General features: G+C 42.3%; 1 protein-coding gene across 4 annotated transcripts in view; it reads left to right on the top strand.

Moving 5' to 3' along the window:
* Positions 1–19,095, top strand: part of faap100 (FA core complex associated protein 100) — a 36,046-nt gene that overhangs the window by 11,072 nt on the left and 5,879 nt on the right. For 2 of the 4 annotated variants that reach the window (XM_072558596.1, XM_072558598.1), the window contains exons 3-8: positions 2,609–3,597; positions 4,493–4,649; positions 5,122–5,945; positions 9,047–9,189; positions 9,507–9,623; positions 13,492–13,578. In XM_072558596.1, coding sequence (XP_072414697.1) covers positions 2,609–3,597; positions 4,493–4,649; positions 5,122–5,945; positions 9,047–9,189; positions 9,507–9,623; positions 13,492–13,578 — 2,317 coding nt within the window. Of the gene's footprint in view, positions 1–2,608; positions 3,598–4,492; positions 4,650–5,121; positions 5,946–9,046; positions 9,190–9,506; positions 9,624–13,491; positions 13,579–18,640; positions 18,755–19,095 lie in introns of all 4 variants that reach the window. The other 2 variants (XR_011954842.1, XM_072558597.1) reach the window with 2 other exon arrangements.

The following is a 19,095-nucleotide window of genomic DNA, read 5'->3' as shown; positions in this document are numbered from 1 at the left end:
TCTGCAATTTTTACCAGGTCTAGCTACAGGCCCACAGCAATGTGATTGACTCTTAACTGCCCTCTGAAATGGTCCAAGCTACTTAGTTCAAGAGCAGTTAGGGTTGGGCGATAAATGCTGGCCTTCAGGTGATGCCCACATCATGTAAGATTAAAAGCAAAATCATTCATTTGTCTGTAACTTCTCTCTTACTGAAACTGCCTTGGGTAATGTTCTACCACACACTCACCTGAACTATAATGATGTGCAGTCCTTTTCGGCAAATTACATACAGATCTTTCATTCACTGGACTTTCCCCTTCTTTGAGCTCCTCACTTTGTTCTGACCCATTCTTGTAAAGCACATTTTGCCTCCTATAGTTAAGGCCATCCATTCTGTTGACTACTGGTTCTTTTCTTCTAAATCTAGCCACTTGTGCAAAGCCCTCCTTCCTCTTCCTCACCATCAGTGTCACCCAGGCCTCAAACTCTGGAATTCTCTTTGGGTCCATCTGCCTCTAACTTTCCTTCTCCAAGATCTTCCTTAAATCTCACCCAGTTTTGGCTCAACCTGCCCAGTATGTCCTTTAATTCAGTATCCACTTTGTTTGTTCAGCCTCTTTGAAGGGCATTGGGACAATTTTACCTCCCTTAAGAACATTAGATAAGTTGTTGCTGTGATAGTTTATTAAAATTAAGACAACTGGAGAATAGATTAAGCCAAGCAGAGCTAGTGTAAAAAAATAGTTGCATCTGTTATATTGTGCAAAATATTTCCACAGAGGTGGAAAAGCATTGGGCCTGTATTCAAAGTAAATATATAGCTTGGTCTAGCGTTTGTGTACTCATGGTTGTCTAATCCTTGTCTGTGTAACTGCTTCCTTTGCACAATTGAAGCCACTTTTGAAATTGTCGAGTCATTTGATGGATTCCACGCCTTGTCAGATGCAATATCTCACAATCCAAAGATGAGCAGGTTAGGTGAATTGGCTATGCTAAATTGCCCATAGTATTAGGTGCATTAGTTGGAGGGAAATGGATCAGGGTGGGTTACTCTTTGGAGGGTCGGTGTGAACTGGTTGGGCCGAAGGGCCTGTTTCCACACTGTAGAGAATCTAATTTAATCTAAAAAAAATCAGAGGAATATGCACTATTCAGGGGAGATGATAGCCTTGTGATATCATCGCTGACTGTTAATCCAGAGTGTGGTGCTGGAAAAGCACAGCAGGTCAGGCAGCATCCGAGGAGCAGGCGAATCGGCATTTTGGGCTGGAGCCCTTCATCAGGAATGAGGCAGGGAGCCTCAGGGTGGAGAGATAAATGGGAGGGAGGACAGAGCTAGGAAGAAGGTAGCTAAGAGTGCAGTAGGTGAATGGAGGTGTGGGTAAAGGTGATAGGTCAGAGGTGAGGATGGAGTGGATAGGTGGGAAGGAAGATGGACAGTTGGAACAGGTTATGAGGACGGTGTTGAGCTGGAAGTTTGGAACTGGGGTATGGTGGGGAAGCGGAAATGAGGAAACCGGTGAAGTCCACATTGATGCCGTATGGTTGAAGGGTCCTGAGGCCGAAGATAAAGTGTTCTTCCTCCAGGCATCAGGTGGTGAGGGAGTGGCGATGGAGGAGGCCCAGGACCTTCATGTTCTTGGCAGAGTGGGAGGGGAGATTGAAATGTTTGGCCACGGGGTTGATTGGTGTGAGTGTCCCAGAGATGTTTTCTAAAGCGCTCTACGAGAAGGCATCTAGTCTCCCCAGTGTAGAGGAGACTGCATCGAGAGCAACCGATACATTAAATGACGTGTGGAAGTGCAGGTTATACTTTGATAGATGTGGAAGGCTCCTTTTAGAAATTGGATGGGAGTGGGGGTGATGGTGGGGGGGTGGGCGAGGTGTGGGCACAGGTTTTGCAATTCCTGTGATGGCAGGGGAAGTTGCCAGGAGGGAAGGGTGGTTTGTTAGGGGACATGGATCTGACCAGGTAGTCGCAGAAGGAACGGTATTTGTGGAAAGCGGATGGGGTGGGGAGGGAAATATATCCCTGGTGGTGGGGTCCATTTGTGTGTGGTGGAAATGTCGGTGGATGATGCAATTTATAATCCAGACAACCCAGGTAAAGTTCTGGGAAGCCAAGTTTGAATCCTGCCATGTCAGATGGTGGAATTTAAATTCACTAAAAATCTGGCATTAAGAGTCTAATGATAACCACGAATCTATTGTCGATTGTTGGAAAACCCCATCCTGGTTCACTAATGTCCTTTAGGGAAGGAAACTACCATCCTTACCTGGCCTGGCCTCCATGTCATTCCAGACCCACAATAATGTGGTTGATTCTAAACAATTAGGGAGGGGCTATAAATGCTGATCTAGCCAGCGATGCCCTTGACTCGTGAAGGAAATTTTTTTAAAAAAAGTGAACCTCCATTTCCTTGTAATTGCTTCACTATCTGTAGTGTTTAAGTGAATGTTTATCTAGTAATTCGAACAGGAAAGCACTTGATAGTTGGATTCATTTTCCAGATTCTGTCACTTCCCAAATTTTTAGTATATCATAATGTGTTCAAGGTTTATTTTATTGCCACGTATCCCTATATAAAAAGTTATGCGGTTTGCTTTATTCTTCCTTTTTTTTCAGCCTCGTAGAAGAGACAGAAGCTGGGGAATCGCTTCTTGCTGCTTCCCAGTCGGAATGTAACCGTGGGAGCAGTATGCCTCGTGTCTGTGCTATCAGTGCTGAGAGATGCATCATCAGGGATCCTGCCATCTGCTCCTTCATTGTGTCAGATGACATCGTTGTAACAGTGATAAAGGAGGCTCAGAAATGGAGGGTGACCTTCCTCAGACTCCCACCTGCAGGCTGCGAGCTTCAGTCATGCAGAAAAATTGAAGACATGGACTTTGCTTTTCATCCCAATTTCCCAACTTGTGAAAAATCACCCAAAATGATTTCCCAACCAGTGTTACGTTGCATTTACCCTCAGCCAGTGAAGGATTCTGAGAAGCAATTGAGGGACGATGATCACATGTCTCTTGAGCCATCGCTTTTTAGCTTGCTCTTTAGTGTGGATGCGAACATGCTGAATTCTCCCATCGTCCTCTTTGGGTTGCCAGATGGCCAACTTTGCTTTGTGCCAATCAAATGCATGAGCTCTGAGGTCAGAGGTCACGCATCACGAGTAACAGTGCTGCACCATCTCGAACAGCCAGTAGTTTTTATTGGGGCTCTGTCAATAAAACAGGATGGGAATAATGATCCTGGACACCAGCCACCATTGGACAAGCCGTCGATTCCTGATGGTGTTGTGGTAATCGGGAAAGGTGGCAAAATAGTGATTATCAAGGCCAGCCTTCAAATGGAGATATGGTTTCCCAACTTCATTGAGTATCACGTTCGAGGGCCGGTCACCAGTGCCTGTTGCTGTGCTAGTACCCTTTACTACAGCACTTGCTGGGATTTCTTCAGCATTGAGTTTGTCCAAAGAAAAACATCCTGTGGAGTATCTGGAAGGACAGCAGATGAGAGGATGAGCCAATCAGATGGTATTTTGCCATCCATCCTTACACCCATTAGTCTGAACATCTGTGGAATTGTTGCTGTTTCCACCCCGTCTTTGACACCCAATGGTAATAATATCTTAGCTAGGGATCTGGTTCTGATGAAACGTCATCATCCTGAAGCGTCGACTCTATTTCTCTCTCCACTGCTGCAAGACCTGCTGAGTATTTTCAGCACTTTCCTGCTTCTGATTTCATTGTATTCCTTACTCACTCATTGTTTCCAACATTCTCCGATGGGTAACATAAGTTCAGAGAATCTAAAGTAAGGAGTATGCATTGGAAGAAACTGACTGGAGTGTGGGATAGGAACAAAACTAAGTAACAGTCTGCGAGGATATGCCAGTGATGTAGATTCTGGAGTAGAATAGGCAAATGCTTAGCAGCAAATCTGTTATTCCCAAATCTCTCTCTTTAAAAAATAGTCTGGAATCCCTCAAAATCCTTTCCATTAAAGTTTTCCCAATTTGGCATTTTTGTTGCTATTAACCACAATCACAGTCTCGTGAAGGCCCCATTGTCATGTTTAGTATCATTCATGTAAGAGCCAGCAGATTGCTTGCTGACCATCAGTCACTATTTCTTTGCTGCGGATCTCCCTCACTGCAAGAGCTGCTACTGATTCTGTGGGAGGATAGTATCTGGAATTCATTCTACTAAGCGTTGTTCTAATTTACTTGCACAAGGATCTCACATCTCTTGGGAGTGGAAATATTTTCTGTTCTGTGTCATATTATTGCATTAACACTAACCACGAACTCATGTGTTTTAGATGAAGAGCATTCTGTGCTTGACAAAGGCACCTTCACTTTCTGTCTGCTTGAATGTTCTGGCTCTGATTCTGACACGGGTGGCAAGGATTTAAGCTGCCGAGTCACCTCTTGGGTTCTAAGACTGGGGTGCAGGTTTGCTGAAGTGGGTGGTGTAAGGTTTCTCTCTGTTCACAATTTGTGTCTTTAACCAGGTGACCTCAACTTTGTAGCACTGACTGAGAAAGGCAAGGTGATGACGTGTACTTTACCTTCCAGTTCAAGTGCAGTCGAAAGCATGAACTTCAAAGCACTTAGCGCAGGGCAACGCATTAAGGATCTCCTCGCTGGGATTGGCAGTGTCACTGACAGGTAGGAGGATAATATGAGTTAAAGTTTTTCTATGGATGCTCTGCCTGGTTAGTGCCAAGTCAGGTAGACCACTCATACAGGACAGTTTATAATGGCCAACAGTGGCCCTTGTTTACAGTGGGGTTGCTATTCCTGATCAGAAAATGAATGGTGAGTGACACCACTTTGGGTTTTGTTATGGCACCTTGTTGGGTTGCTTTCTCCTAACTCTTTTTTGAAGTTTTAGGAAGAATGGCAGCATAGAGACAGAGAGCCTGTGTCGATTCACCGCTTTCTCTATTATAACTTGAACAGTATTTTGACAGGAAATACCAATGAATGCCCCTTCCCTCACAGTTCCTTGCTGGCTCCTGGATGTTCTGATAATAATGGAATTTGTTTGTGGAACTCTCTCCCAGCAACCTCTGAAGAAGAGCGGATCAGGACAATAGTAAAATCAAAATTCACTTGTCATTTTTTTTCTCATCCCCAGAATCACATCCCTGAAGCATATCATGCAGCAAAAAGACAAAGCTTTAAAGGGGCTGAACCAGGACTTCAACATATGCTGTGGGCTGCTATCCAGTCAGGAAGACCAGGAGAAGGGAACGGTGTCTTCGAAACAACTAATCAGCTGTTGTGTCACTGCAAAGTGGAACCGCTTACTGCTGCAGGATTCACTAGTTGTTTCTTGCATTTTGGAGAACTTCAGTGATTGGCCACTGGAACACAAGTGGTCTCTTTGTGTAAAGGTCATTAAGCAGACATCTGCTTTGACCAAAAGCTCGGACAGCACAGCCTTTACTTACAATTTTCCCATCACTGAACTTGTACCTGGAAAGAAGATGGAGGTCACTGTCCCTTTGAACTCTGCGAGTGATGATTTTATTGCATTTCCTGTGTCGATTCACTGCTTTCTTTATTATAACTTGAACAGTATTTTGACAGGAAATATCAATGAATGCCCCTTCCCTCACAGTTCCTTGCTGGCTCCTGGATGTTCTGATAATAATGGAATTTGTTTGCCTTTAAACACTCATGTGATTGATTTGTTAGATTGCCTGCACATTAATGGAGGAGGAGCAGCTGAAGTGATACCAGCTCTGAACATCAACCGCAAATCCAGAACATCAGACCCGTTAAAAATATTTCTGCAGTCCTTGATGTGCTTTGAAGCTGACAACGTTAAAAACAGTGAAAAGTTAAAAGGCTCTTTCAGTGTTCCGGCTAGTGAGAGTATTGCTAAAGAACCTTTCTCAGCTTCCATCAAGTTGTCACCTGAACTGCTGAAGGCTGTTCTGAAAGATTTGGGCACAGGTAGGGAAGTTTGATTTATGAATGATGGACTGAGATCTGATCTGTCAACATGTATATCTGAGATTGTCTACCTGCTTTGATTTCAGGCACACTTACCTGTGGAGTGACAGCACCACCAATCTGTATCTAAGGCCTCTAACCATGGCTGTTCTAAGCTTGTGACCAGGTAGCACTGAGCAAGGAACTTGTGCACAGAATTTCCCTGGGACACTTTCTGGCCATTGTCAGTGTCTCTTTCAAAGACTCAGCCAAGCTTGGTCATTCCCACAAAACAACCCAGTGTACTAACCCACTGAAATGTTGGGAGGCTTTCTGAGATCGATTTTGACTGTGTGACAGTGCAAAATGGGCGATGACAAGTTGGCAGCCTCTCCTGACTTATTAAAATAGTTCATGATTTAATCAAAATCTTATGAGTTACCCTGCATTGGTTTGCTTTGTTCTGCATCTATTTTTCTTTCTCTTGGAGATACTGAGGTTAGTTCCACATTTAGCTGTTGACCTCTGGTATCTCACTGTTCATGTGTTGCCAGGTTATTCATTGGGAATCCAGCCTCACACTGCAGCTTGACATGTAGACTCTGCCCCAGGGTACGATTGGGAGTTGGCATTTTCTCAGGGTCAGGAATGAATTGTTGTTTCGCTAGAGGTGCCGTATATAAAACGGACAGTTGGGATTGGTGGACGATACTGTTGCAGTTTGTTCTCACTGGCATTGTGGTCACGAAAAATTCAAAACTGAATAGCTTGCAATCTTCTTGGATCTGCTGTGTGTCCCTCCTGGCAGTCTTCTATATGGAATTTTCTAGAACTCTCTCTGGCTGAAGCATCAGATTTTAAAAACCCATGAATGTTTTGACTAAGTTCAGCCCGTAACATATGCTACAGCTGATTTTATCATTAAAAGGTTTTTCTTTTGAGGGGCTGTTTTGTCACTAGGGTTTCATATGGCCCACTTAAACTGGAAAAACAAGCAGCAGGACCATCTCAAATTTTGGCTTTTTACATTCAAGTTGTGACTGAAGAGCACACAAAGTTGCCAGCTATGGTTGGATGCATGCCTGGAGGCTAATCACATGACCTTCTTGTGGCCCACCCAGTCAAACAGCCTGTTTTTCCATCTCCCAGTGTTTAAAGAAAACAGGGGAAAAAATGTACAATTTCCTCTCAGCTTACATTCAGAAGGAACATCTAGGTAATTATCCTTAATTCCAGGATGATCAAATGGAGCTGATAATGTAAAGGAATATTTGAGTGTTATGAAACCAGGGTAAAGTAAAAAAAAACTAAAAGTAAAGCTGTAGCGGTCATGAGTTCAGTGAATTTCATATGAAAAGTAGTCACTTAAAGAGGCTTCCTGTTTAATGGTACCAATGCGTTAAATTAGCCTGGTGTGGATTATTTGAGTTTAGGGTATCTTTATTTCTTCTGGGCCACAGTTTTCTTGATACTGAGTGGTGAGCTGGCAGGAGATGGTGGGCTTTGAGCCATTTGTACTTGGCCTCACTGATAAAGGTGAGCACGACTCACTGAGCATAGGGCTCGCTGTGGCAATGGTTACACAGATGAATTCTGTGGGGAAAGTGTCTCGTTTTGCTCTGCCGTAATAAATGTGGTGAAGCTGGTATCTAATTAAAGTACTTGCTTCTCATTTCAACATTTATGGGCTTGGTTTGGGAAAGGGTAGCTTGTTTAGTTTGGCAGGTTTGTTAACAGTGTGATTCAGAAGATACTGTCTAGCAGAGACAGGCCCTTTTTTACTTAAGGCCAGCTATTTCTTACTGTTTAGTATGTGACGTTGTATCTTCCTCCCATCAATACTTCCAAGTGGATTTTGAAAAACAAAATGATTTCAGGAAATAGGACAGTGCATTGTGCCCCTGTGTTTATAAGTTAAGTCAAAAATAGATAAGATTGAGCAAATGTGACGGAGAGATCGTTAGTCTGTATTTGGCATAAAATGTGCTTGATGCAGATCCCAATTTTTATTGACAGAGAGTCTCCACTGTTTCCAAGTCCTGCAGCTCCAATTCTGCCCATGGATTTATTCAAGATTAATGTTCAGCACTTTATTGTTCCAGTGCTGAAATTGTTGCTAAGTCAGGGAATGTGCTAGAGGCATCTAACAGCAGGCTTTGTTTACTGACTCCCTTGTCAGTTCAGTCTCAGACTGGTACTGCTGCAGGTACTAATTTAAAATAGAAGACTGTGTCCAAATCGAGAGATGTTCCATTGTCCTGAAAACACTGACTTCTCTGCCTGTAGCTAGATGATTAGAGCCTGGATTGGACAATGTGGGTTATGTGGGAAGATTGGCTAGCTTGGGGTTATTTTCCTTTTACAACAGAGGAGAGAGACTTGATTTAAGACCTGATTTGAAACAACATAGTGTCTAGTTAGAGTGGATAGGAAAATCCTATACTCTGTAGATGTGGTGACCAGAACAAGGGCCATAGACTTAACGCAAGCGGTAGCAATGTTTTTTTTGCTGTAATTTGAAGGAAATGCTTTCACCCAGACAGTGGTCGGAAACTGGAAGGTGCCGCATGAAAGGGGCTAGAGGCAGAACCCTTCCTAACATTTAAAAAGTACATGCATATGTTCAGAATTGCTGTAACCTGCAAAGTTACAGATCAAAGGCTGGAAAATAGGATTATGCTGGATGGTTGTTAACTAGTATGGATGTGATGGGCCGAATGGTTTTTGATATCCCTGCTATTACTCACTCAGATGAACTGCACTACCATTTTTTCAATTAAGTTACCTCAAAGTGGCCCCCTGTGATTTCCCGGGGACAGCTCCAGGAAAGCTAACTTCTAGTTTTCCGTTCATTGTTTTTTTCTACAGCTTCCTCTGGTGAGGACACAGCAGCGTCTCTATACAAGTAAACAATTCCGAAACTTCAACAAAATTCTATCTAATCTATTGTTTTACTCCAGTAATCAGTAGATTGCTGTGGAATCAGTAGATGAATTGCAAGGGGTTTTCAGTTATTCTGCTTTAACATTTTAATTGAGTGTCCTTTCCACGATTGACCCATAGAGCATTTCCACTGAGTTGGTGTTTTCCCTCTTTTTTTTTCTTTCCCCACCTCCCCCCAGGAAATGGTGCAATAACTGGATCTGATGTCCTTCAGTGGCTGTTCTCTGGCAATCCTGAGGTGGCAACAGTAAGGATGCAGCCTCTACCAATGGTGCACTGTACTGCACCGGACGACAGCAGGGTCCGGATACTTTCAAAGCAGGTGAATGGTTAATGCTTGTTCTGTCGGAGATTGTCAGTTAGTTAATGCTGGGTTTTGTGAACCCTGCCCACTGTTATGAAGGCCTATCTAGTGAGAAACAAGAATTTTCAAGAGCAGAAGTGACATTTGATAAAGTGGCGAGGGAGCTGGACCTTTAAATTTTAGTGTGAAATTAGAAAAAGATTGCAATATTGCTTATTTCCATTAATTGTACTACTTAATTCAAAATGGATAATTTCCCTCTTGTAGACAGCATTTAGGTGCATGAACCTTGACCCAGCCTTGCAGACACACTGATTCTGCTGTTACCCCTACAGGTTGCCATTGCCGATTTCTTTGTTGATGGACCACTCAGTGTCATGGAAATTGTGATGGAGTGTTCTTCGCTAACCACGCTTTGTTTCTTGCATCAGGCAATTACACGGCGTGTCCAGGTATGATGTGGACAGTTGTGTACTTTCTCCTTGTTTTCATTGGGGCAGTAGAGCTGTTAAATGGAGCTGATAAAGCCAGACTAATCTGAGTCATGTTTCCATCCAGCCATCAATGTCTTGCTCTTCTCATGGCTGATGCATGGCCCAACCACAGCACTGCTTTAAATGGCTTTACTGGAGATACAATCTGCAAAGAGGCGATCTTGTGTTCAGAATCTTTGTGCTGATAAGAATAAAAAAATGTTTCCCTTTAACTGCTTGTACCTTTTGATAGATGAGAGGACAATGTTTCGACCGTGTATCTGAATGTTGTGGTTCTGTTTGCCGAGCTGGGAATTTGTCTTGCAAACGTTTCGTCCCCTGTCTAGGTGACATCCTCAGTGCTTGGGAGCCTCCTGTGTGTTCTTCACAAGAGGCTCCCAAGCACTGTGGATGTCACCTAGACAGGGGACGAAACGTTTGCAAGACAAATTTCCAGCTCGGCGAACAGAACCACAACAACGAGCACCCGAGCTACAAATCTTCTCCCAAACTGTGTATCTGAATCTTCACTTTATCTTTGTTGTTCCTCAATTGTTTATGAATAGAATTAAGTTGTTCTGTTATATAAACAGTAAGGGTGGTGGGAGGATCAAGGGTGACAAAAGCATACTGTCTATGAAGCCCATCCCTGTAAAAGCCTGTGGATATTCTATCTTAATATCATGCTCTTGTTCTCTCCCCATATCCCCTTAATACCTTCTGTATCTAGAAATCCATTTCTCTCATTTTTAGTGATTTAGCTTCCACAGCCCTTCTGTAGTAGAGAATTCCATAGGCTCACCTTTTCATAGAATTCCTACAGTGTGACCCAACAAGTCCACACCGACCTTCCATAGAGTAACCCACCCAGACCTATTCCCCTACCCTATTGCTCTACGTATACCCTGACTAATCCACATGTCCTTGAACACTAATTTAGCATGGACAGTTCACCTAACCTGCACATCTTTTGGATTGTGGGAGGAAATCGGAGCACCTGGAGGAGACCCATGCAGACACTGGGAGAATGTGCAAACTCCACACAGACAGTTTGGAATTGAAGCCGGTCCCTGGCGCTGTGAGGCAGCAGTGCTCACCCCTGAGCCACCTGCCTTCACCAGGTGAAGAAATTTCTCTTCACTTCAGTCCAAAATGACCCATTGTGTATCTTGAGGTAATGACCATTTTCTCTGGACACCCTGATTAGGGGGATTATTATCACTGCCTCCAATCTCTCCAATTCTGTTAGAATTTAATACATTTCAATTTTCTATCTTCTCATTCTTCGAAACTCCCGTTTAATACAGGCTCAGTCGATGCTATCTGTCTTCATATGACAGACCTGCTATCACAGGAATCAGTCTGGTGAACCTTCACTGTGTTCCCTCTATGCCATGCATATTTTCCCTTGGGTAAGGAGACCAAAACTGCATACACTATCCTGGCTATGTTCTCATCAAGACCTTGTATACATGCTTCCTTGTTTACAAGCCCAGTAAGACTTCCTTGCTGCTGTCGTCAACTCTCGTGCAGTGAAAGACAACATACTGTTTGCCTTCCTGACTGCTCGCTGAACTTGTATGCCTGCTTTCTAGTCTGTGATGACACCAGATTCCTTTGAACGTTAGCATTTCCCAATCTATTGCCATTTAAACAATACTCTGCCTTTCTGTTTTGCACTCTGAGGTGTAAAATGCCACATTTATCCATGTTGTACTGCACGTGCTATGCATTTTCCCACTCATTCAACTTGTGTAAATCGCCCTTCAGCCTCTCTATGTCCTCCTCCTCACTCACAATCTGACCCAATTTTGTAACATCAGCAAAATATGCTGGAAATATGACATTTTGTTCATCATTCTAAATCATTAATGTATGTGCTGATTGGTGGATCCCAGGCACTGATCTCTGCAGCATCCAGTTGTCACCGCCTTTCCCTCTAAAAGCAAATCATTTATTCCGATTCTGTTTTCTGACTGTTAACTAATTCTCAAACCATGGCAAAGTGAGGACTGCAGATGCTGGAAACCAGAGTTTAGATCAGAGTGGTGCTGGAAAAGCACAGCAGGTCAGGCAGCATCCGAGGGGCAGGAAAATCAATGTTTCAGGTAAAAGCCCTTTTGCCCGAAAGGTCGATTTTCCTGCTCCTCGGAAGCTGCCTGACCTGCGGTGCTTCTCCAGCACCACTCTGATCTAATTGTTAAACCATGCCAATATATTACCATCAATCCTGTGTGCTTTGAGTTTGCACACTAATTTCTTTGAAGGATTTTATTTAAAAATCTTTTCTAAAACCTAAATATACCATGTTCACTGATCCTCCCTCCTCTAATAGTTATGCCCATTAAACAAAAATCAGTAGGTTTTTAAACATGATTTCCCTTTCATAAATCCATGTTGACTTGTGTAATCCTGTTGGTATTTTATAAGTGTCCTGATACCACATCCTTTACAGTATACTCCAACATTTTCCCTCCTACTGATATTAGGTCTTTAATTTACAGTTTTCTCTCTCATTTTTTAAAAATACTGGTGTACATTTGCCACTCCCCACTCTACTGGGACAGTTCCAGAATTTATAGAATTTTGGAAGTTGCCAACAGTGCGTCCAATATTTCCATGACCACCTCCTTTTGTGTCTTGACATGTCGATTATCAGACCCTGAGGATTGATCTGTTTTCTGCTCTGTTCATTTCTATTCTTGCACTCCTTTTTTTAAAACACTAATATCCTACAATTCTTCCTTCCCAACAGACCCTTACTTGAGGGGTATGGGCCAGGAGCAGGCAGGTGGGACTAGTAATTTTGGGATTAAGTTTGGCATGGACTGGTGGTCTGAAGGGTCTATCTCTATGCTGTATGACTATGACTCTGTCTTCTTCTATGAAGGAGAGCCAAATGTAGCTGTTTAATTGCTCTGCCATTTCTTTGTTCTCCGTTATCAGTTTTCCCATTTCAGACTGTAAGTGGCCTATGTTTGTCTTTACTAATCTCTTTCTTTTTAAATACCAATAGAACCTCTTACAGTCTACTTTGTGCCTTGCAAGTTTACACTCAATCTGTTTTTCCTCTCTTAATCAACTTCTTGATCCTCTTTTGCTGAATTCTAAACTACTTCCAGTCCTGAGATTTGCTACATTTTGTGCAAATTAATATGCCTCCTCTTTGGATCTAACATAGTAAATAAGAGAAGTTAAGATTATGTTCTTTCATTGGATTTTCTGTTATTATAGCTGTGGAACACTTGGCAAAGTGACACTGCAGTGCCGTGTTAGTGGATATGTACAGTGTAGGTCTATTTGGCTGTCCCAATACTGTGGGACCCTCACTGGTTCCTGCCATTGCAAGTCAAAATGATCTCCAAGGTGGAGGGCTGGTCGGTGGGGAGAGGAAATGAAGGCATATAGAAGCTTGCTATCTCCACATGGGAAAGGTGGCAAGATCCAGGGGAGTGTTGGCTCCATGAGGCCTGTCTTCACCACCGCATCCTCAAAAATCAGGCCTTCACTGTGGGCTACCGGCGTACCTCATTGGTTGAGAATTGGTCTCCTGCCTGGGGTTTTAGAGAGGAACAGGGTGAATCAGGAAAGAAGAAATAATAGCACATTTTTACCAGGGAAAAACACCAGCTAAAGCACTGGCATGGATGGACAAATCTTTACAGTTAAAGTAATGCTTAGTTGTAGAGTAACTGCTATTTCTCATTCAGTCACTGTTTGTAAACAGTAATGAAGTGTGAGGGATGTACAATGTAACCAGATGTTTGAGACCTTCATAGCAAACCTGTCATTTGACCAATCTTCTCAAATTGATTAATTGTACTTATGTTTCTTTTACACTGAACAGATGCTGTTGGAGCAGAGTTCTCCCAGCAGTGACTCATTGCCTGGCTTTCGAGTACAGTGTCTAAGACAGCTGATACACAATGCAGAGGTAAGGGGAGTGTAAAATGAACTTGGGAACTCTGCTGAGACTTGAGTGAGGGGCTCGGCAGATGCGGGGAAGGCAGATTGTGCTCTTGATTCGCTAATTGAAAACCTAAAGCCCAAGATGTATACCACATATATATTCCCCTCCCTCCGATCCCTCCATCATTCTTATAGTCCCTGAAGTCTGGCAAATTACGTGATAGCACAGTGTTGACTCTTGGAAAAGGTTACATCTTCAAAGTCGATCCTAGGATTATGTTTAAACCTGGATCAATAACCTGTCTGAATTATAACTGAGCATCTCCTGGATGCTCTCTCAGGCAGGAATAGCTGGGAGAAGGTAAAAATAAACCAGTGTGCATCCGATCGAAATATTTCAGTTACCAAAGGTAGAAATCATTTAGATGAGTCCTGGAGGCAGCTCCCTAAAAGGCACTCATTTATTCTGGCAACATTCTGTACAACCAGCCACATTGGGACTGGGCACCACTGGTCTTACTGGTTTGCTGTAATGTGTGTGTGTGTATATTCTAAGACAGGGATGAGAACATTAGTAACACCATCTGGCCTTGTTTCCTGAGCACCCGGCTACGGCTTCTCAGTTGCCAGCAAGTCTGTGCTATGTCTTTAACATTGTTAACCTATTTGAGCCTATGTCAAGGTTTATGAATGAGCTGTTTTCTTATTGTGCTCAGCAATATCTTAGGTCAGTATGATACTTCCTGCTAGACTGGAGGAATGTTTGTTAGAGAGGCTGGCACTGACAAAGTTGTCACGCAGTCAACAGGGTCCCAGGTTTGATTCTCAGCACTTTTTTTTTATTTCAAAAGTTTATTCAGAAGAAAATCTTAAATACATACAAACACAGCTTGGTTCTGTACAGTAGCATATGAAGGAACAAGCAAACATTGGAGTTTGACTTTGTACAACAAACAAGATTATGGCATTTCTTACTGGTGTAAGATTATATTTACATTTATTTGAGGCACTGGAAGGGTCCAATAAGTGAACAAACCTCCATTTAACTTCAGCAGGAAGACCTCATACAGTGGTCTTCCTCCTCTGTGCCTTGCCAGCTGCCCCAGGCTTTCATGCATCCCCCAGCAAGTAGTCCTGGACCTTGGAATGTGCTAGTCTGCGACACTCAGTCAGGGTCAACTCCTTGTTGTGGAAGACCCACAAATTTTGGACACACCAAAGAGTCTTTCACTGAGTTGATGGCTCTCCAGGTGCAGTCAATGTTTCTCTTGGTGTGCATCAGTACTTTTTCTTAACTTCAGAAATATACTTTATTCATAAAAGAAATATTTGTTTACATAGTCACAAATGCACTTCAGTTCCGTACAGAAGCATATCAAGGAAACAAACATTGGAGGTTGACACTATCCAGCAAACTAAAGGCATTTCTTACTTGAACCAGACTAAATTTACATGCGTTTGAGGCAACAGGGAGGGTCTGTTAGCTGAACAGACCCCCATTTACCTTCAGCAGGAAGATCTCAGACAGTAGTCTTCCTCCTCTGTGCCTTGCCAGCAGCTGCCCCAAGCTTTAGTGCGTTCCTCAGCGTGCAGATCTGAACCTTGGAATATGCCAGTCTGCAACACTCAGTCGAGGTCTGGAAGACCAACCTGTTTCAGGCAGACCGAAGAATGTCTTTTACCAAGTTGATGGTCCTCCAGGCATAAGTACTCACCAGTTGGCTGATACCTATTAGAATAACAGGAGAGCCATTCCAGTTCAGTATCCCTGTGTTCAGGAGGGGAAATGCTCGGTCAGGTTCTGATGACTATCCATTGACTTCTTTTGGAGACTGGTCTTGGGTTTCAGATGGAAACAGAATTTAAATTTGGTTGTGCTGCTCACATAGAGTCACACAGCACAGAAACAGATTGTTTGATCCAACCATGCCGAACATAATCCCAAACTGAACTAATCCCACCTGCCTACCCCTGGTCCATATGCCTCCAAACCTTTTCTATTCATGGATCTATCCAAATGTCTTTTAAATGTTGTAATTATACCCACATCCACCACTTCCTCAGGAAGTTAATTCCACATGTGAATCCCACTCTGTGTAAAAAATATTGCCTCGTGTCTTTTTTAAATCTCTGTTCTTTCACCTGAAAAATGTGCCCCCCTAGTCTTGAAATTACCCATCCTAGGGAAAAGACAGCTACTATTCACTCTATCTATACCTCTCATTATTTTATAAACTTCTGTCAGATTGCCTCTCAACCTCCAATGCTCCAGTGAAAAATATCTCCACCTTTATTTATGACACAAACTTTCCATACCCTGGTAAATCTCTTCTGAACCCTCTCCAGCGTAATATTCTGCTTGTAACTGGGCGACCAGAACTGGATACAGTATTCCAGAAGAAGCCTCACCAATGTCCTGTGCAACCTCAACATGACTTCCCAACTCCAATACTCAAAGGTATGAGCAATGAAGGCAAGTGTGCCAAACAATTTTTTAACCGCCCTGTATATGTTATGCACAAGAATTATGTACTTGCACCCCTAGGTCCCTCTGTTCTATAACATTACCCACAACCCCCACTAGAAATTGTGTAAGCCAACATACAGGATTTCCTCTACAGGGTGACACAAACCATGAGATGGGTCAGAGAACACATATATGCATGATGTTTTTCACATCGGATGCTATATAAATGATCACCATTGGGGCTATTGTTTAAATGAACAAGAATGTCAAGCAATTAGTAAATAAAATACAGACAGCCAAATTTTGAAAGTACTGTTCAGGCTTGATGAGAAGTTCTGATTCAAAGTTTTAAATGAAAGGAAATTGATTTAATCAGAGATTTTTCCCATCACTTATTCTTGTTGCTGAACCTGCTGAAAAAGGGTGAAAATTAATCTTTATTTTGATCCTGACTATAAGAATCTACATCATAAACCAAAGGGCAGTGCAACTCAAGAGAACCTGCCAGTGAATCTGTTAAGGCATGTAGAGACCTATTTAGGTAACAGTAGTATGCAATGAGAACAATTGACTTAGCTACCTCCAGTTGGTGAAGAGCACAGTGAATATTATTTTCTGGAACTGAATAAAAATTCTATCACTTGGGATGTGCTGTCATCTCTCAATTCTACACTCTGCCATTCAACAGTAATTTTCTTACTGAGAGGTTTCTCAGTCGGGCATAAATTCAAAAATGCAGTGCATGTTCAGTTAAGACTAGGTGCTGATGTTATTATGATCTAACACACTATACATGGCAACAAAGGGCAGAGAGTATCTGATGTTGGCTGTTGCATCCAAATAGGCATCTCCACAGGGACACTTGGAAAATCAAAGGTCATGTGAAAAATTCGGAGATGATTTTGCATTGGATGCTAAATGGTTTAGGACTTTAGAATTGGGGGCAACATTTTCAGGAATGAAAAGGCGAGGATGAATTTCTTCCCACAGAGGGCTGTGTATCTTTGGAATCTGCTGCCTCCAAGAACTGTGGCTACTCAATTGAGTAATTTCAGGGTTGAGATCAACAGACTTTGGGACAACAGGGAATCAAAGGTTATTGTGAACAGGCAAGAAAGTGAGGTTGCATGAGTGGTTAAGTAGCTAGTCAATGCACACTGTTTCTGCATCTGTTTGATGACTAGTATGTGACGTAGTGAGGGGCTACCATCACCAATGCAAATCTAATTTACTATCCGTTTCAGTGCTTAATTATCCAGATCAGTTAGTGGTATTGTATTGTGAGCTTTTTGCTGGGATGTTGTTAACGATAGCTCTTGATCTCTTCCTGACCAGTGAACCTCAGCTAATACAGGTGCAGAATACAATTTCCTGCTTTATTTGATTCAAGCACTTTAATTTGTAAAGATTCCTCTTCGTTCTTGATTACTTCTGCAGAAAGAGGCTTCAGGCCAACATGTATGTTCAATTTTGTATCTATTATATGCTCAATCTGCAAAAATAAATTTATTCTGATCAGAGCTGAAGTTGGTTGGTTAGCAAAATTGGTCAAATTGTACACCTGGATCTTACATCTTAAAAAGGAAATCTGGAATTGAATTTGACTAAGTAAAACAAATCCGATGAGTTGATGCTTAAGGAATTTCTAACTTAACCACATTTTATTTGGGACACCGATTTTGTTTGTGGAATTGAATCTGCCTTCTAGTCAGATTCTGTAGGCCAAATTATGCTAAGACTGTTTTTAAAAATGACCTAAATATTAGTGTCAACTATAAGAAAAATGCCTGCTGCAGTAAGGATTTTTTTAATGGAGAATTTTCTTGGCATGCTAGAGGCCTCTGGTGGCAGTAGATGATAATACACAAAGCTTTCCATTTTGCTCCAAAGAAGAGTGCACTGTAGCTGGTATAGGACTCCAGTTCCACACTACATTGAAGACTGTAAATATCTCAGGGCAGCTAAGGGTGGGAATTAACACTGTGCCCACAACTCAAGAATAAAGAAAAGTTTGCGACTTCTGAGAAGATGTCCTTATACTGCAGTAACAAATCTTTCATCTGCATTTTATGCTCCTGAGATAGATAGCTTCCTAATTCCTCAAGGACTTCTTCATTTTTAAATCTATTTTGAGGCACATCAAAATCCACATCATCTGCATTTGATTCCTCACTCTGTGGGGCAGTAACTAACACCTGTTACTCCAGTTCTTTCTCTCTAATGTAATTTGGTTTCAATATGTTCACATGACATACTCAATACTTTTATTTTCTGTCTGGCATCTTTACTAAGTAGTTCACCTGACTCAACTTTTTCTCAATTTGATAGGGACCACTAAACCTGGCTTTGAAGGGATCTCCTATCACTGCTAACAGTACTAACACATCAGCCCCTCAGGAAAACATCAGAGTCTCAGAGCTTTGATCTATCACCTGCTTCATTCTACATCTGTGCCCTCTTTAGCTGCTGTTTGGCTAACTCAACTACTCTATTTAATCTCTACCTCACCTCCGATATATAATCCAAGTGTGAGAACTTCTCTCCCTCATCTCCAATACATAATCTAAGTGTGAGATCTCCGATTTTGATCCTGTCAATTTTTCTATAATTAATTTCAAAGGGCCTCTTACTTCATGACCGAATATTAACTCAAAGGGAGTGAACTGAGTAGATTCGTTTGGGCATCTCTAATGGCAGACAATATGAATGGGATACCTTTATCCCAATCACTCGGGTAAGTCTGACAGTATGCTTTCAACATGGTCTTCAAGGTCTGATGCCACCTTTCTAAAGCTCCCTGGGAATCAGGATGATACAAACTAGATTTAAAGTGCTGTATATCTAAGCTATCCATAACAGCCTAGCAGTAAAATTAGACCCTTGGCCAGACTGACTCTCTCTGAGTAGCCCATACTGTGTGAAGAAACCTACTAACTCCTCTCCTACTCTTTTTGCATTGATACTCCGTAATGGAGCCTTCGGAAATCTGGTAGATACATCCATTATGGTTAACAACTAGTGATTCCCACTTTTAGTTCTCGGGAGGGGACCTACACAATCAATTATAACCTGTGT

Source organism: Chiloscyllium punctatum, chromosome 39, assembly GCF_047496795.1.
Source record: "Chiloscyllium punctatum isolate Juve2018m chromosome 39, sChiPun1.3, whole genome shotgun sequence".
Classification (NCBI taxonomy): Eukaryota; Metazoa; Chordata; class Chondrichthyes; order Orectolobiformes; family Hemiscylliidae; genus Chiloscyllium; species Chiloscyllium punctatum.
Note: the sequence above shows the minus strand (reverse complement) of the source record. Positions and strands in the feature narration are given on the sequence as shown.